The sequence below is a fragment of the Gracilinanus agilis genome, chromosome 2, assembly GCF_016433145.1.
Source record: "Gracilinanus agilis isolate LMUSP501 chromosome 2, AgileGrace, whole genome shotgun sequence".
NCBI lineage: Eukaryota > Metazoa > Chordata > Mammalia > Didelphimorphia > Didelphidae > Gracilinanus > Gracilinanus agilis.
Window position 1 is genome coordinate 249,847,940 of NC_058131.1, and position 20,324 is coordinate 249,868,263.

The 20,324-nt window shown below is 35.4% G+C and overlaps 1 protein-coding gene across 1 annotated transcript in view; it reads left to right on the forward strand.

Annotated features, from left to right (window-relative positions):
* DOK5 (docking protein 5) overlaps nt 1-20,324 on the forward strand; it is a 164,094-nt gene that overhangs the window by 60,708 nt on the left and 83,062 nt on the right. Inside the window, exon 2 of the mRNA XM_044661123.1 lies at nt 14,007-14,114. Within this exon, the coding sequence (XP_044517058.1) occupies nt 14,007-14,114 (108 nt within the window). The remainder of the gene's footprint in view (nt 1-14,006; nt 14,115-20,324) is intronic.

Sequence of the window (20,324 nt, forward strand, 5' to 3'; positions counted from 1 at the left end):
TGAAGTAGAAGATTGCATGCTTTGATTTTCACACTGGCTCCAATGGTTCCTTCTTTGGCTATGAATAACATTTTCATCATGAATCCCCTGTGGTTATCTTGGAGACTTGCTTTGCTGATAATGATTTAGTCCTTCACAGCCCATCATTGTATGATATTTCTATTACTATATTGATTGTTCTTCTGGTTCTGCTCACTTCACTTTGACTTCAGTTCATATTCTGCTGTTGTCTCTTTAATTTCCTTATCTGTATGTGACAAAATCACTGGAAAATTCTCCATTTGAACTTGAACTTGGCATTATGAGGACAGAGTTTCCCCAAGGACAGTTGCTACCTCAAGGTCTAGGATAACTATGGTGGACTTCACTGCCAGCAATATAGCTTATGAGTCCTCACTGGTATCCTTTCCATTAATAGTAGTCACAATTTTTGCCAAACTTTTGACTAAGATGGCACAATAATAATAGTAACTAGAAAATGCTTAATGTTTCACTTCTCCACACTCCCCAACCCCCACCTAGCTGAGTTGTAATCTACCATAAATGTCTGTGAGAAAAGTAGGCAGAAACAAAAAATAATGGAACTCAAGTGCATATAAATGAAAATTGATGTGTCAAGGATGCAAATGAGACAAATCTGGTCCTGTAGAACCAGGAAGTCTTTTCTTTCCTTGAGAGGTTCTCTCTGCAACTTAACTGTTGATGGTCAGGGCTAACTAGCTCTTTTTTGAGTCAATAACTAGTTTTCTTCTCTGCTGCTGGGTATTATGCTGCTTGAATCCTCTGTCAGGCTCAAGTACCTCTTCTTTCAGGCTATCTCTTTGTATTCCTGTCTGTCTGGAGTGTGTGATTCTGTTCCCTTAGTTACACCTTGAACTCTCTTCTGTTGACTCCTACTTGATAGAGAGAATGTTTCAGGTTGAATTGATTCATGACTAGGCTAGATGCTATGGGAAATTGGTGGAAGGGACAAGGAGAAGAGAATAATACATTTCTTTCTCTCAACTGGTTTCTTTCACAGGTGGCTTCTGGCTATATATTCCCCTCATTTCTCCAATTTTCACCAGTACATAACTATTTCAAGTCCAAAGGAATATGACCTATTTTTCAATCAGGCCAATATATTGCCCTTTTTGATTTATTTTGAGAAAGATATTCATACTTAGTAAAGGAATCAGCATGTAATACCTTGCTAAGAAATTGACATCACATTAGCTCTGCTATCTACTCTACTATATATATGTTCTGCAACTATTAGAGTGAAATCATATCCCTGCTCTCTTGCATGTAAAATGGAGATAAAGATGTTTACATTATTAATATTACAACTTTCGTATAAGGAAAGCTGTACACTAATGTAAGCTTGGGCAGGGTCATCCCTAGCTAAGTATAGGCTACATTGGATTCTTTTACTTAGTAAATATTTATTAAGCACCTATGTACCAGACATTGTGCTCAGTGCTGGACATTGAGGGAAATAATCTAATGTTTCTTCTTGCTCTTCTCTTTTTCCTCATATATTAATATGAAATTTAGTAAACAGAAATTTAATACTTAACGTATTTGTGATTTTTATCAGCCAAGACTGTTACAAATGTACATGTGAAAGTTTGGCTTAAATGAATACTAGGGGAAAAGAAGGGAAAGGATATCCAGTAGCTTGAGGTATATGAGAATGGAAAGGATAGCTAGTGAATATTTCTCTTATATGAGTCCTTTAAGTTTTTCCCTCTTGACTCTCACAGCACAATAGGATGGGATCTTCTGACTCTTCCTGCCTTCAACACTCCAACAATTAGCTTTCCTTTATATTAAATAGTTTATTGTTGTTCAGTCATATCAGTATGACTCTTTGTGATCAATTTGGGGTTTCTTGGCTAAGATACTAAAGTGGTTTGTTATTTCCTTCTCAAGTTTATTTTACGGATGAGGGAACTGAGGCAAGCAGTTAAATGACTTGTTCGAGTTACCCAGCTAGCAAGTGTCTGAGGTAGGATTTGAACTTGGTCTTCCTGACTCCAGGTCCCACGCTTCATCTATGGACTACCTAAATGCCCCATATATTAAAGAGACAATGCTAAATAAAGTCAACTGACATAGCAGATTATTCTGATATCATATGTGACATAAAATACTCATAGTTATTTCTCCAACAAAAAGGATGACGCGTTTCCTTATCTATTATCTGGAGCCAATATTGGTCATATAAAACCCAGTATCTGTTTTATTGTACTTTTTTATTTATACCTTTTTAGTCTCTGTGTACATTGTTTTCCTTGCTCTGCTTATTTTACTATACATTAGTTCATACAAATATTCCTATGTATCTTACAATTCCTCATCTTCAGTCTAACACTACAGTAATATTCCATTACATTCCTATACCACAACTTGTTTAGCTTTTCCCCAGGCGATGTATACCCTATTTTTTTCCAGTTTTTTGCTACCTTCCAAAAAGTATTCAGATGAGTGGTGTAACATAGGCTTTTTCTTTCTGTTTTTAACCTCTTTGTAGTATATATTTAGTAATATAATTGGTACATGAAGAATAATTTAGCGATTTTTATCGCAAAGTTCAAATTGTTTTCCAGAATTTTTGGACGAAATGTTAAAATCATTATCTGGGATAAAATGGATGCCACCTTGACTGACAGGGATGGCAGTTGAGAATTTGGAATATTCCCAGATGCCATGAGCCAGGGGAAAAAGTTGGTTGGCCCCACCCTATAAATACGCACTAGGAACATCAGTTGGAGGTCTCAGAACTCAGAGTTGGGACCTGAGCAAACTTCTCTTGGAGCAAGAACTGGGACAGAGGGAGGTGAAGGGCGGAGAGGGTAGGCCTGAACCTGAACCTGTAACCTGTACCTGATTGAGAGAGAGCTATTGATCAGTCAATACCATTGATAGCAGAGCTGAGATAGTATAGAGATCATCAAGCAACATCAACATCAATAGCCTTCCCTAATTTCTGACTTGGCTGTGGCCAAGTCAGGTCAGAGTTAGTGAGAAGGTGAAGACCTCCAGCCTCTATCAGCCTAGCAATCTCTAGCCCTGATCAATGATTAGCTTAGTAGCCAAACAATAGCAATAGGGTTCCCAAATTCCCAAACCTATTACCTTGTTTTCCTTTCCCAATTAAGAGTTAATATAGTGATTTATCAACAAGTACCTTTCCTGAGTGGTTATTCTATCACAGCCCTTGGGAAGGGGAGAATCAATACGCAGTCAGATACCAGCATCTCCAATAGCTAATCATTAGCCTATTAACAACTAATCCAACCTCAGGTTGGGCCTAGTGAGATTAACCATCTACCTAATCTCTCAAGGGTCCTAACCTGGGCAACAGTTAGAAGGAAGCCACTGACAAGCTTAACCAACCAAGTCTGTCAGGGAGAAGAGGGATAGATTTCATCAACAGCTAGTGTGAGGGAGTGGGTGTTCCTCCTTCACCAAATATAGCTGGCTTAGCCCTTGGGCATCTGATCCCTCCTTCATACATACTATCCCTAAGATCTATGTACCATCCCTCCTCTAACATCTAGAAGGAAGATCTTTAGGGAGATAGAAGATATACAAAGAAAATATATCCACTCCTTTCTTTTTAACTCAAGTCACAGCTCCACAAACTGTATTAATGAAATGATGACATAAACTTTGAATGCTTAGTAGTCCCACTATCTATGAAGCATAAGGATTTATGTTGAGATGCTTAAGTAGATTGTTATACAGTGATGCTTCAAAGTCCCCAGTAAAGGGTAGAACACATAGAAAACAATTTTTAAACTTTATCCAGGGTACTACACTGGTTCCTTATCCTACCCCTTTCTATAGCCCATCACTGTCATCTGACTTTGATAATTTTTTGTTACTTTGAAAATATTGTTCTTGCTCAAAATCCATGTCTATGTATGGTGAACTAGGCTTTATTGGTGTTTAAGGATGTCAAAAATTCTTGCCATTTTATTCAAAAGTATTGGTCATCATTATCACCCTTTTCATGTATGCTCCCTTCCCTATTTTTATCAAACTGAAGTTTATGTAGCATATTCACATCTATTCTGTCATTTACTCTATTCATCTGCCCTTTTCATGGTAAGAAAAGGGGTACTGATTTAAAACAAGCCCTGAGAAAAGTATAATTTTAATAAAGTTTATGAACTAATTAAAAATTGAATTTAGTTATTTTAGTTCCTTTAGTTTTTAAATCAATGGTTCAGTGTCCTCACAACTGTATCCCCTCTAGAAGCAAACTCCCCTACCTCTATTATTGATTCTCTTTTTTGTTTCTTTTCAATGTTATTTTTTATTTCCTCTATTGTGATAGTGTTACTATTTTAATAAAGAAAAAATTGTGGTAATAGTTTTGCTTTTTTTTGTTGTGTTTTGTTCTGTTTCTTATATCTTTACAAGAGTTCTTTAGACTGGTTTTATTTTTTATTGTTTCTCTGTACATAAATAAGGTGATGATGTTTATAATTGTTCTTCATCCTTCTACATAAAAGTTTACTATAAAGTGAACACCTAACCTGATGTTAGCTATAGCGGCTACCTTTGGCTGTTTGACCAGTAAATCAAATGATTATACACAGCTGCTTTCTGAGTCTTTTTTTTTTTAATTTACTTATTGAACTAATTTAATTTACATGGATTTAACTCTTAGATGATGTTATTATAGTTGGTGTCAGGATTATTTCTATTATCATTTGGAACTAAAATTTTTTTCCAATAGCTTATTTAAAAAATTAGGAGTTAAATCTTCATAATTATATGCCAAATACTATTTTTTCTTTTTCTTTGTTTCTTTGTTTCTTCATTTCTTTCTCTCTCTTTTTCCTTCTCTCCTATCTTTCTTTCTCTGTTTCTCTGCCTTCCTTCTTTCCTTCCTTCCTTCCTTCCTTCCTCATCATCTCTTCTTCCTCTTCTTCCTTCCTCTTCTTTCATTTTCTTCTTATTAGTCTTTCTCATTGTCCATTATAAATATTAATTTTATGTTTTATGAGTCAGGAATTTGATAGCTGACTCAGGAATGAATCTCATTTCCACAATAAACATTTTCATGTAAAAATATAGTTAATTTAACTTTTGTGATGTTTTTTGTTTCTCACCATTTTTTAGCCTACCTTAATTTTTTTAAAAATGAATGTTCATGACATAGAGATAAGAGGATTCTATATAATTTACAAGCTTTTATCTTATTTCTTTCTGCATAAAGTTATTTTCATGGTAAACTTTTTATGAATAATCAGTATTATTACATTAGCTTTACATATTACAATATTTGATGACCACAGATTTTGTCAGTGTGATCAAAAACATGATGTAATTTTTTTTGCTTCCAAAAGAAGTACTTATAATATATTCTTCAACTTATCTACAACTTCTTTCTTTTTTGGAGGGGGTTACATTTATAGCACAAATTGATAAGATTTAGTTCTCCATTAACATATCCACTCATATGGGGAATAAAATATATTAAAATATTGAAATGTTTAGTCTATGAAGATCAGTTTAGAAAGTTCTTTAAATGACAAAAAGAGATGGGGCAGCTGGGTGGCTCAGTGGATTGAAAGCCAGACTTAGAGATGGGAGGTCCTCGGTTCAAATCTGGTCTCAGACACTTCCTAATTGTGTTAGCCCAGGCAAGTCACTTAATCCCCATTGCCTAAACCTTACGCTATTGTAGAACCAATATATAGTGTTTATTCTAAGGCAGAAGGCAAGGGTTTAAAAAAATAAATGACGAAAAGAGGATTTTATATTGGTATTGGAGGCAATAAGGAGACACTAGATTTCTTTGAGCATAGCGAGGAGTGATATGGCCATACCTATGCTTTAGAGTAGAAACAAGAGAGCGTTGTTTATAGCAACAGAAATATTGTTTGAAGAGAAAGAATTGATAAATAGAAAAAAGTAAGACATAGTTTTAGATAAACAGACATCTTTTTGTCAAATGATGTCTTCTCTTAAGGGGTAAGGGGAGAGATGGAATGAATTAGCTGGATAATTTAATATAACAAATAAATTAATATATATTTAAAAAATCATCAGGGCAGGTGAGTGAAAGATGGATTAGAACTAGGAGAGAGTTCTGTCTTTATGAATGAGCAAGTCATATATATAACTTTTTCAGTGCTAATGGTAACTCTCTAAAACTATAAACTTCAAAGAAGTTGTTGACCTGTACCAGTAGAAAGAATTACTTTATATGGAAGTCCTCTATATCAATAATATAACATCAATAAAAGGCCTGACTTCTGTTATCTTAGAGAATATGTTGACCACCAATTTCTCTTTACCTTTCTACTCTTTTCTGAAAAATCTATTCCTCTTACAATCCTTTTTAATAAAAAAATACTTTTTGATTGAAAACCAGGCCTAGAGACAGGAGGTCCTGGGTTCAAATCCGGCCTGAGACACTTCCTAGCTGTGTGACCCTGGGCAAGTCACTTGACCCCCATTGCCTACCCTTACCACTCTTCCACCAAGGAACTAATACACAGAAGTTAAGTTAAGAAGTTACTTTTTATAACATAATTTTTGTATATTTTCACTGTTTCAGGCTAGTTTTCCTTTCTGGGAGAGTCAGTAACTAGGGATATCAGAAAGGCTTTTATAGAAGGTGGTACCTGAGAAAAGCAGTGACAATGCAGATGTATAGAGATGTGAGATGGAAGGTTGAGTTCAGAGAACAACTTGCTAGAAGTGAGTAGGGCATGTGAAGGAAGGTTATATGACATGCAATAATATGAAAAGTAATTGGCATTAGATAGTAGAAGCTTTTTGTGCCAAGCTAAGGACTTTGTATTTTATCTTTGAGGCAAATAGAAAAATGTTGGAGATTTTTTTAACAGAGGACTGGCATAGTTAAACCTGAGTTTTAGGAATATTAGTCAGCTCTGAGGATAATGGCTTGGAAATGGGAAAGGCTTGAAGTAGGGGCATCATTTGAAGCTTTTGTAGTAGTTAGTGTGAGAAGTAAGGAGGCAGTGAAACCTGGTTAGCAGTACTATGAGACTATGAGAGGAGAGGACTCTTCTAAAAGATATTGTAGAAGCTGAAATGAAACCTGGAAACTGATTGACTGTGTTTTGTGAGGAAGAAGGAAGAGTCAAAGATGGCACTGGGTAACTATGAACCATGTTGACTAGATAAATGAATGCATTGTAGCAGCAGGCCACAATTGGTTGAATTCATTCTCCTCACAGTCTCTCTCTCTCTCTCTCTCTCTCTCTCTCTCTCTCTCTCTCTCTCTCTCTCTTTCTCTCTCTCTCCCCTNCCCTCTCCCTCTCCCTCTCCCTCTCTCTCTCTCTCTCTCTCTCTCTCTCTCTCTCTCTCTCTCTCTCTCTCTCTCTCTCTCTCCCTCTCCCTCTCCCTCTCCCTCTCCCTCTCTCTCTCTCTCTCTCTCTCTCTCTCTCTCTCTCTCTCTCTCTCTCTCTCTCTCTCTCTCCCTCTCCCTCTCCCTCTCCCTCTCCCTCTCTCTCTCTCTCTCTCTCTCTCTCTCTCTCTCTCTCTCTCTCTCTCTCTCTCTCTCTCTCCCTCTCCCTCTCCCTCTCCCTCTCCCTCTCTCTCTCTCTCTCTCTCTCTCTCTCTCTCTCTCTCTCTCTCTCTCTCTCTCTCTCTCTCCCTCTCCCTCTCCCTCTCCCTCTCCCTCTCTCTCTCTCTCTCTCTCTCTTCCCCCCTTGGTCTAATTAAAATACACCTTTATTGGGAACTAAAACAACATTCACATAAGAGCAAAATAGTTTCCTATTATTTTAAATTATAGAAAGTAGGACTTAATCACCATTCTAGATAGTACTATATGATTAAGAAATCAGTACCTGGGAAACACAGCTAATAGCATTAGTACCTACATGTATCGACCACTGTTTGTGTCTTTAAAGTAAAACTATTTTCTCCTGGGTATGGAACATAACATACTAAAAAAGAAGATAGCAGAGGATAATTCCTGATAGCGTAGTAATAAGCTTCCTCTGAGTATCTCTAAAGTGTTTTCTAAAACTACTTTTTACATATTTAACCTCATGACTAATTATAAACTTTTATTCCTACTGTGTTGTTTTCTTATTTCTGTGAATGAAGAAAGTACTTCCTACCCACTGTGAAACCTTTCCATAATTAGTCATGAAATAGCTTTTTCCTTGTTAAAAACTTGATTAAAACATGGCAAATGTACTGAACACACATTGCATCCAAAAAACATGTTATATTTTTTCCACAAAAAGTTTCATCTTAGGCAGGAAAGAGGGTTTGAAGAAAGTTAAATAGAAAGTTATATAGTGTGATTTCTAGGAGTCTGCAGAGATGCTTGATCACTAAAAAAATTTTTCCTATCTATTTATAAGTGGGTAATATTTCACATTTAGAAAGTAACTATGTTGTTTCCTGTTCCTCCTTCCTTTGCCCCTTGCCCCATCCATCACCCTAATAAAATATTCAAGTAGCACAGCAGATAGAATGTTGGCCCTGGATTCAGGAGAATCTGATTTCAAATGTAGCCTCAGACAATTACTAGCAGTGTAACTCTGGGCAGGTCACTTAACCCTGTTTGCCTCAGTTTCCTTATATGTTTAATGAAATGGAGAAGGAAATGGCAAACCACTCTAATATCTGCCAAGAAAACTTTAAAGGGGGTCACAAGGAGTTGGACATGATTACTTACTAAGCAACAAGCATGAAAAACATCACTAAATCTTCTCAGTAATTTGTTTCTTAGTGAAATTAATTCATTGTATGTTTCCTAGAGATCCCTTTTTCTTCTGGGTTGCAGTCACCACAAGAAGGGCATTTCTTCTTTCCTTTCCTCCCTCCTTTCCCACTTTTTCCTTTCCTTTCTTCTCCCTTCCTGCCTTTCTTTTCTCTTCCTCCCTTCTTTTTTCTCTTTACTAATGCCCTGTTATTTTTTTCTAAAACCTTGCTAGTTCTTTACTAAACCTTCCAAAGTATAATTTCTAATTCTGTTGTAGGAAGCATATATTTACTTACTGCTAAAGTGACAAAATTCGAAGCAAATAAATTCTTGATAGGTTCAGCTCTTACTTGGCACTAGAAAAACTTGTAAGCCTTCCAGACCATTCTTTTCCAAGGAAAGGAGCCAACCAAAGACAAGATTTTGATGTCAAGCAAAGCAGTTCTTGAAGGATATAAATATATTTTTAATGGATAATAGAATGATTTTTGTTAGTTTGATGAGCTATAGAAGAGATTATAGTATACCCAGGGAGCAAAGCTGATGAATTCCTTAGAAGCATTGGAAATATGGTATGAAGCTTTCTAAAATTTCATAAGTGCCTAATATATTTTACTCTATGTTTGTTGAAATTAAGAGAGAGGGAGAATTTGGAAATATAAAATATATTTAATTTTCTTCTCTTTTCAAGTTGGGATATGAAAACCAGCCTTGTCAATTGATTGAGTGGTCAATCTAAGATTTAGATATTTAACTTTAAGCTGTTATTTCAATCTGATTTTTCTTTTTCTTTTTTTTTCCTCTTCACATTACTGCTTAAAGTTGACCATACTGAATCTGGTTATTGAAAGTCAGTTACCTATTTAATCTAATTGTATAAAAAGGCTTTGAAAATATTAATGAAGTCTCAGGAAGCTCAGTTTCAAGTTAATTTTCACACACTAGAATAACCAGTAGGAAAGCCAATTAAGGATCTCATGAACTCATAGTTTATAACCTCAGAAATCATTGGATTTAGAGCCAAAAGGTGATTCATAGATCATTAAATCAGCCTCTTCCCAACTATTTTGCAGAAAAGGAAACCTAGGGTCGAAAAAGCAGAAACTTGCCATTACCATCACAGAATGCAGATTCAGTCCTGTGTTTTCTGTCTTTATGGGATAATTGATTTGGGGTTGGTAAAGTTTTAAAGATTTTATAGCTTACCCCATTATTTTATTAATTAGTTAATAATTGAAGCCATGAAAGGTTAAATACATTGCCTAAAATCATATAGATAGTAAGGAGAAAGCCTGGATTCAAACCAAGTCCACTGACTCCAAAGTGGCCTTTCTGTGGATTCCAAATTTAGTGTTCTTTCTTATAACTCCAAATACAGTGTTACTGCTATTGTTGTTTTAAAGAAATCATGCTTGTTTATATCTAGTGTGCTGCCCATTACAATGTGCTACCTCTACTTTTTCCAAAATTCATGCCAATCTCATGTTATCAGTTGTTGGAATTGTCACTTTTCATTTTGCCTTCACACTATCATTGGTCTGAATGTAAAGACTAAATGTATTAGACTAAATAAATTAAGGTCTTTTTTAGTAGTCAGATCCTTATCTGAGAATTTTTTTGTTTGAAATTGGTTTTGAATTGACTTTCTAAGTAGACCTAGATTCTAGTCTCAGATCAGATATTTGCTAATTATGTTTTCTCAGACAAGTCTTCCCTTTGGCTCTGTGGGCCCCATTCATAAATTTTAAAAAGAGGATAGGTTGACAATGTTATTAATAATATTTTGCTCAATTCAAAATGTTATGATTTTTGAGGTTTTCTTCAATAATTTAAAAAAAAAACCTTTAGTGGGTAACATCCCCGCTTTTTCATTTTATTTTTCTTTGAAGTATTTGTCCTACAAATGCCTAGATTCATCAGTTTTTCACTATTAACCCGGTTTTGAGTGGCTTTCTCTATCAAAACTAGTATGGTGTTAAAAGCCCTTAAATTTCTCATCCATGATAAAAGATGTCAGGTACCATTCATTCTGGAAGTATACAGGCCCCAGAATATAACAGAGAGAGCATTCAATTTTTATTCCCAAAAGCCTGTGTTAGAATTTCTATTCTGCTATTTATTTCCTCCTTGACTTTAGCCAAGTGACTTCCCCTTTCTGGGCTTCAGTTAGTTTTCTTCTTCTAAGAAATGAGGGGTTTGAATTAGATTATTTCTGAGGTCTCTTTCAGGTCTAAATTTAATTAATTAGTTACTTTATTTTCATCCTTGTAACATGTTGAGTGATTCCCTAAAATAAAACTTAGAAATTGTTGATAATTCATGAATCTCCTCAAGCCTTGTTTTTCTCCAGTTTTTTTTTTGTGATTAAAAAAAAAAAAGATTTCTTAGCACATGCTATTGGAAAGGTTACCCTAAGTAAGAGCTGGAATTAACTTACTGCCTTAGTATGTCTTGGCAAGTTCTCAGAATAGTATTTCACACAACACTGTTCTAAAATGATCTGTGGGCAGTCTGGTGTTGCTTCTTGGGCAGACTGTTATAGACATTCCCAGATGAACAGTATGTCACGATCAGAGTCTTAGTCTGTGCTTCTTTAGAATGTAGAACAGAATTAAGGCGAAGCTTTTATTAGTTGGAGACATAGAGGATAGAAATTTTCCTACCACACCCTTCTATTGATTATGAATAGCCCAACTTGGAGATAAAGATTCCTGGTTTTAGTTTTCATTTTAAAACAACTGAACAGTTGTCCCTTTATCCAAGGAGGACAGGATTTTTTGTTTGTTTTGCTTTATTTTATTTTATTTTTGTTTGAAAACACTAGCACTGATGATAATTTATATGCTTGGTTTCTGACTTTGAAAAGGATTTGAGCTCTTCTTCAATGAATCTTTTTGGTTCATGTCTTCCACTGCTCTAGAACTATTCTAGGACTATGGAAGAACGAATGTTTGTTATGTAGTGAATTATAAGATCTCTGAGCCATAAGATTTAGATCTAGAAGGGACTTCAGAGATTTTCCTTCTAGTACAACTGGTTCATTTGTACAGATAATGAAACTCAAACTCAACGTCAGAGAGGGGAAAGAACTCACCCAAAGAAACACAGCTAGTAAGTCAGAATCAATATTTGAACTCATTTCCTCTGACTGCAATACTTTTTCCTCTATGATGTGTATGTTAGGTAGTAAGTATGAGATTATCATTGAATAAAACTACATATGAATTCCTTTCCTTTTACCTTTCATCTTAAGTCTTTTGTTTCCCATTTCCATTCCTATTATAACATCAAAAGGATAGCATCATTAAATTGTCATCATTACTACCACTATTACCCTCTATGAAGTGTGGCTCATGGAGAATATATGATGAATTATGAGTCAGGCAGATTTGGGTTCAAGGTCAGCCTCAGAAATTTGTTATTTGTATGTCTTTGGGCAAGTCAATTATCTTTTCAATGTTTCATGCAACTCATGAATTAGTTTCTAAACTATAGACAGGTTACTGTCTGATATCTTTTGGTTGAGTATGTCACACTTTTAGTTTCCTACATTTAAGAAAATCACAGACCTTTTCTACATTCACATAATAACAATATAAACTGATATACATGTATATGCAAATTCTAGTACTTCTATGTATTAAAGTGAATTGGTATTGCCTCCAAGAAAGAAGATTCCACTCTTACTCATACCTTTAAAGTTTGAAAACATTTTCCTTAAATAATCCAGTGAGGGTTCAATAAGACAGAACAGAATATTGTTGATTAGGCCTAAATCAAGATGTCTGGACACTTTAAGTATATAAGATTATTATTTTTCATCACATTTATAATGGAAATAACAATTTTTCCACTGGAGTTTTACGAAAAGTAATTTCACAATTATAATAAAGAGGATGTGACTTTATTAGAAGTTCTTGTTAATGAGGATAAAGACAATAATAGCAATAAACATTTATTGAAAACTCATCCTCTTCTAGGTACTGTGCAGGGTTGTTTTTAACCTTAACAATTATAAACTTTTATAAGATAATATTAGTACTTATTTTTCCAGAATACTTGTTGATATAATTTTTAATAATTGTTTCCCAACATTTTGTGATCAGTGTTCTCTCCCTCCCTTCCTTCCTTCTCCCCTCCCCAGGAAAGCAAGTAATATGATATGGGTTGTAAATGTGTTATTGTACAATACATATGTCTATGTTTGTCATGTTATGAAACAATACAGATATTGTTTACACTAGAGAAAAATTCATGGTGCAAATAAAATAAAGAAAGGCATGCTTCAGTCTTCATTGAGACTCCATTAGTTCCTTCTACATCAGTAGATAGCCTTTCTTGTCCTGAGTCCCTTGGGGTTGTCCTGGATCCTTGCATGGCTGATAAAAGTTCTGATTCACAGTTGATTGTAGTACATTATTGCTGCTACTGTGTATAACATTCTCTTAGTTCTGCTCACTTCACTTTGCATCACTTCATATAAATCTTTCCAGGTTATTTATTTTTGGAGAACCTGTGTGCTTTGGAGTCTAAAAGATGCAGACTCAGGGTCTACTTCTGACACATATTAACTGTATGGTCATTGGCAAGTCATCTAATCTTTTAGTATTCCAGACAAATCTCTAAGAAGATAGATTACAAATGAGTTACTGATGTAACTGCATAAGAACTTTCTGCATTAGGGGCTCCGCTGCTCCCACCATATGTAGGTGTATATGTGTGTCTGATTATGCAGACACATATATTTATAATATCAATACTTTAGAATATGAAATTACTTAATATTAGTAATCTAATTGTTTGTGACACGAAATTAAATTACTCATAATAGGCAGACTTATGGCTTAATTATTTCTAATAATTTCCTTTTTCCTATCTCCATCAAGCTTTCTTTTAAAAAAATTAGGACAGGGGACAGATAGGTGGCTTAGTGGATTGAGAGCCAGGGTCCTGGGTTCAAATCTGGCCTCAAACACTTCCCAGCTGTGAGACCCTGGGCAAGTCACTTGACCCCCATTGCCTAGCCCTTACAATTCTTTTGCCTTGAAACCAATACATAGTATTGATTCCAAGATGGAAGGGAAGGATTTTTTAAAAAAATAAATGAAATAAAAACTAGGACAATAGTTTTCTTATTACAACACAAAGAAAGTGGAGAATTCTGCCTCCAGATTACCTTTTAAAAAATTGGTGTGTGGGTTATTTTATTCCATTCATGACTATATAAATAATCAGAGGTAAAACAATTAAATTAAAATGCCAGTATTGGTAACTTCAGTAGAGATGTCAAACTCACTCTTGTCTTTGTTTCCAGATTTATCAAAGATGCTGGCTAGTATTCAAGAAAGCTTCAAGCAAAGGTCCAAAAAGATTGGAGAAATTTTCAGATGAGCGGGCAGCATATTTTAGGTGTTACCATAAGGTAAAGTTTGATTTGCTTTGATAATCTTTCAGAAACTTAGAGTTTACAATTCTAAACTAATTTGCTGGTTAATGTGGAAAAAAAAAGAGGATGTGACTTTAGTAGAAATTTGTATTAATGAGGATGAAGACAATAACAGCAATAAATACTTATTGAAAACTAATCACGTTCTAGGTACTCTGCAGGGTTGTGGGGATACATAATAAACAAAAATAAAACTATCCATGCATTCAATGAGCTCACATTTGATTGCAAGGTAGCAACATGAACACAGAAATTAAATATAATATGTACAAATTAATTCCTGGGAACTAGTTTGTAGAGGTGGTTGGTAACACAGTGGATAGAGCACCAGGCCTGGAGTCAAGTTCATTTCTAACTTTGGACACTTCCTAGCTGTGTTGCCCTGGATAAGAAACTTTATCTTTGTCTCCCTGTGTTTCCTCATCTGTAAAATGGGAATAATAATAGTATTTACTTCTCAGGTTTGTTATAAGGATCAAATTAGTTATATTTGTAAACTTTGTTGAAAATCTTAAAGTGCTGCACAGTTGTTAGTGTTGATTTGCCAGCAATAGAACCCCATTCTATCTAGAGAGGAACATTAGAAGGGGAGAATAGAGAGCAATCAGGATGCAAAGAGGGTGAGGCTGATGTGAATGGGGAGAAGTGGAGTGAATAGGGAGACAACAGTTCAGATTCCCAGGGATTCTAAGAAGAGCCGTAGGGTAACAGCAGTGGTAATGCTGCTTAGTAAGAGACTTATATGTTGGGTTGGGGAAGGGGAGATAAGGTGAAGATACATTCAGCAGCAGGGCAATTTTTAATTTTTAATGTTTAATCTTCAAGTCAAGAATCAATCGAATTGGGGGCAGCTAAGTGGCTTAGTGAATTGAGAGTCAGGCCTGGAGGTGGGAGGTTTTGGATTCAAATATGGTCTCAGACATTTTCTACCCTGCAAGTCAATTAATCCCCATTGCCTAGACCTTTAAGCTGGAAGATTTTTTGTTTGTTTATTTGTTTGTTTGTTTGTTTGAAGAATCAGGGGAATCTTGAGCCATGTTTAAGTAGGTTCCCAAGTCAGCTCTGCCTTCTGTCTTACTTTAGTATTAAATAGATTACTTGGGAGGGAGAAGAGGAGGGAACCAAGAGAATCTTTGGTCTACAACTCAGCTGTAGTGCATGTAGAAGGAAGTTATGGGGTCCTGGGTTACACCAGATGGTCTAGAAAGGGAAGGGGTAGATATCTGGAGTCTGTATGGTGACATAATTTTTTTTTTGAGTGATCATGCTTTTAGGAACTTACCAACCTGAAACAGAAGTTATCATCCTCAATGACTGATACCTGAAGGCTGGTTTTCTAACTCAGAATTGAAGGTTGGATATGAATAAAATATGAATCAATTTTCCACAGTTTTATATGTATAGAAGTATTCTATTTTTTCCTTTGTCCTGGACCCATTGTAGTCAATTAAATATGTGGAACCACCACAGAATCAATTTATCATTTAGAGCCATCAAGTTGTATTTAGACTGTATTGTCCATGGGGTGAATCATAGAATCCAAGACTTGCCTCTAAGAGAACGTGCAAATTCTTCAATGTGACAGTTAAAACCCTCACAAACTGGTTCCAACCAACCTTTCTAGACTTAGTTCATATTATTCATTTTACTGGCTATTCTTGGAACTCAAAATTCCATTCTGTCTCCATGCCTTTGCATAAGTTGTCCCTCATGCTAGGAATGTACACACACCCATAAGGGGAAAAAAAGCTGACTACAACTCCCTGCTAGCTATCAACCTTTATCTCTTCTCTTCTCAGCTAAACTCCTTGAGAAAGTTTTCTGTATTAGATGCTTCTGATTTCTCTCCTCTTCTGCTTGCTTAATGCCTCTGCAATCTGCTTTTTCACATCATCAGTCAACTAAAACTATTCTCTCTATAGTTACCAATGATATTTTAATTAGCCAGTTTAATGGCCTTTTCTCATTCCTCATCCTTTTTGATCTCTTGGCAGCAGTTGGCACTGGTGATTGCATTCTTCTCCTGGGCATTCTCTCTGGTACTGCTGTTTCCTTGTTTTCTTTCCTGTCTTGACTGCTCTTCTCAGTCTCTTTCACTTATTGTCTGTGCTCCATACTCTATCCTTAGGTGTGTCCCCAATAATTTGACTCAACTGTCTTTTCTTTCTCTACTCTTTTACTTGCATATTTCATCATTTGCTACAGCTTCATTGAGCATCTTTATGAAGATAACAATCCATCTATCCCAGTGATGGGCAAACTTTTTAAAGAGGGGGCCAAAGGAAAGAAAATGCTCATCTGTCAGTCTGTTTCTAAGGCAACTCTTTGGAAGTTTCATTGTATTGTATCCTACTCATTGTATTCATCAGATTAGGAATAATGTCGAAGAGATAGAACATTTCAGGGGGCCCACATCTGGGCTGTGGGCCATAGTTTGCCCATCACTTATCTATCCAGTTACTTTTCTGAGCTATTGTTTGATGTCTACAACTTTCTTTTGTATATCTTGAACTAGATAATACAAAGGAATCCAAATTTGAACATAATCCAAAACATTATTCAACATTTTTTATCATAAATTATCCCCTCTCCCATTCTTTCTTATTATTGTCAATTGTACCAAAATTTCTTGTCACCTACTCTCATAATCATGGTGTTATCCTTCATTCTTCATCTTCATCTTACTTTTCTAATCCAATGACAAACTTTTTTAATTCTACCTTTACATCTTTTGTATTTACCCCTGTCTATCCTTTTATACAGCCACCATTTGAGCCTTCATCACCTCTTGCCTAGTCACTTCATCACCTCTTGCAAGTTTTCTGTTCAGTTGTCTTACCTCAATTCTCTACATATTCCTCTCTCTATTCTACTGCCCAAATGATTTTCCTAACACATAGATCTGATCATACCATCTCCTTATAAACCCTGCTAAACTCTAATATCCTTTTCCTCCTCTAGGATCAAATATAAATTCCTTTGTTTGACATTTAAAGATCCTTATAACTTGCACCTTTCCTAACTTTGCAATCATCTTATTTTATAGTCCTCTCTACATACTGCATGATCCAGCTACACTCAGATACTTGCTGTTCCTCACACTATGTTCAGACTCAGGATCTTTTTACTGGCTGGTCTCCAGTACCTGGAGACTTCTCCCTCTTCTTCTTCATCTCTTGGTTTCCCTGACTTTCTTCAAGATTCAGCTTAGTTACATCTTCTTCTCCTCATTCCTTAGTTCATTCCCTCTGAGATTCTCTCCATCTACTCTCCATGGACATCTTGTCCAGCTCTTACTCAAGTCTTATATAATATTCTCTATAAATGGCCATAGAGCTTCTGCTTGAAGTTGCTGGATTACAGAATATCTAAGGTTCTTTCCAGATCTAGATTTATGATCCTAAATAACTGCAAAGATAGGAAAACTCACACAGGAGGTACCCTATTCCCTCATGAATCTGCACTAATTATAAAGTAGCTCTTCCTTAAATTGAACCAGAGTATGCTTCATTATTTCTATTCAGTGTTTTGAATTCTGTCCACTGGAGCTATATAAAATTAATATAATTCCTTTTTCAAATGGAAGTTCATCAGATATCTGAATACAGTATGCATGATTTCCCATTCCCTTTATGCCCTTTCCTCTAAATCTCTAACCCCCTACTTTGATAGTATGTTTGAGGTTATCTTAAATTAGCTCCATTTTTATTCCTTGCTTTTAGGAAAATGTATCAAATTAGTAGATAAAATTCTTTCTTCAAGTTTCCAGTTTTCTCAAAGAGGAAAAACCAAGCCCATATTGTGTCTGAGTCTTTGATGAACAATAACCATGGCATAATGAATAGTTGGACTTTGGTATTGGAAAGGCTAACTTAAGACCCACCTCGAACATGATCCATGGGACCTTGGCCAAGTCAGCTTTACCTTTTAGTGACTCAGGTGACACTTTAAAGACTGTAAGCTATAGATTAGACTTAGTTTTGTATTGGAAGAGGGCATTTCCTTATTGGAAATTCCCTCTACCACTAAAAAACATTAGTCTGTTATGAAGGAAAAAAAAATCTTGCCTTAAGAAATAAAGATATAAGGCTACTATTTCCCCTACTTTTTCTTGCCTTTAAGATATTCATTGAGGATTTCCATTTTGTTGTCTGTAACAGAAATTGCTAGGCTAAATGTAATTTTGAATGGACACTGAAAGAATCACCAACTGGAGGACATTCCTCCTTTCCTCCAATCCCTCCCTCCCCCATCTTAAGTCCCCAAAAGAACCTGCCACAAGGCTAGATTTTCTATCACTTAACATTCAGGCATTTTGTCTGGAATATGTCCTTATCTTCAAATTCATGCATGTAAATCTTTAGGGAATGTAGATAGGCACATTTTCTTTCATGTATAATCACCATTAACCAAAGTTCAAAGGCATTAGAAAGTAGGAATTATCTACATTAAACCTCAAAGCCCTTGATGAGCTTCAACAGCAGATTCATCCTATTTAGTCTTGCTGATCTGATGCACTTAGTAGTAATCTCTTGAGGGCATAGCAGGAATCTGAAGACTTTCTGAGAAATACATTTTTATCCATAGTCTGTATAATTTACAAAGCTTGTTCGTTAAATACAGAGGTTATTTGCAGCACACCATTGCAGTATTTCAGAGTTTATTTAAATTCTTATGAAGCCATTTTCAAAAGAAATGAGAAGTAAGTAATAAATTATGCCATTTGGTTGAGGTTGAGATGGTACAGTGTATATCAATATGCAGATTAATTGCCCTCTTGCAGCAATATGGAATACTGATAAGGACAGAGTTTTTGTCCATCATAGATATAGTGTTCACCTTTTAGAAATCACTAAGACCAAATGCCCACAATATGCATTATATTTTTAAAAGTTAAAATACAAAAGATTAATGGAAAGGTTGCAAATCTTGTCAGTTTTCTTTCTAAGAAATGTCTTTTTAAGATACTTCTTTGTATAAGGAAAATTGTTGTTTATTTTTGAATACTATATTAATGTTATAATTAATTTTACTTTTCTTAAACCGTCTTGTCAGTGGCATGTCCCTCTGATAGAAGTGACTCATAGAGTAGTATGTGTTGTAATAGAAAGACTACTACATTTTGTTTTGAGAGACCTGAATTCAAATTATTTATCTGACATGTACTAACCCATGTGTTCTTAAGCTAGTCTCTAAGCATCAGAAAAATATCTATAATTATTTACGTTCACAGCTTTATTGTGAGTATTGTCTGAGGTAATATATGTAAAAAATTTGCAAATCTTAAAACTGTATTAAAATGTTAGTTATTTTTAGAACAATGGGATTTATACTAGGAAACTCAGGCCAAGAGAAAGGAGGTGACTTGCCCAAGATCACAAGGTATTGAAGTGGATTAGATATGTGGTTACTATACTGTTGAGATGACAGTAATTCTAATCATCTTTTCCAACTAGTAGTATGCTGGCAAAAATTTAACAAAAAAAGTACCATGATATACTTTTTTTTAGTTTAATCTGTATGATTAACATTTTCTTTGTTGCTTTCATAAGTCTAGATAGTCAACAATATAATAAATCAAACCTTAATTTGTAGACTTGCCAATTTCTGAGATGTAAACATGCTCAGAACTCCAGCAAACCTTTGTTTCCAGCTCTCCCATTGAAAATAATTTCTCTGTTTTCTTTTTGAGAATTTATAGTGAAGAAATGGGTTCTTTTCATAGAGAACAATAAAAATGAGAAGATCTTAGGTCAATATCCTTCCTCCATGCACATCCTCTTCTCCCATTGGTGATTTCCTACAAAGGCCTCCATTTTGTGGAGGAGACAAGATAGGCCAATCTTCATTCCCCTCTCAAGTCTGCCTTGCACTCCTGGACTTTAAAAACAAGTCCCTAGCATCTCTACTCCCCAGCTCCCTCACTCCAGCTATTCAGTTCTTTTGTGAGCTGTCTTCTTCCTTAAGAGTGTAAACTACTTGAGGGTAGGGATTGTCTTTCCTCTTGCTTTAATTTGTATCTTCAGTGCTTAGAAAGGTGCCTAGTACATAGTAAGAGCTTAATAAATTTTTATTTTTACTCTCTCCCTCTCTGCCTCCCTTTCTGCCTCTCTCCCTGACCCCCTCACTCTTTCCTTCCCGGCCATACCTTCCTCCCTCCCCTTGCATACCTTCCTCCCTCCCTCC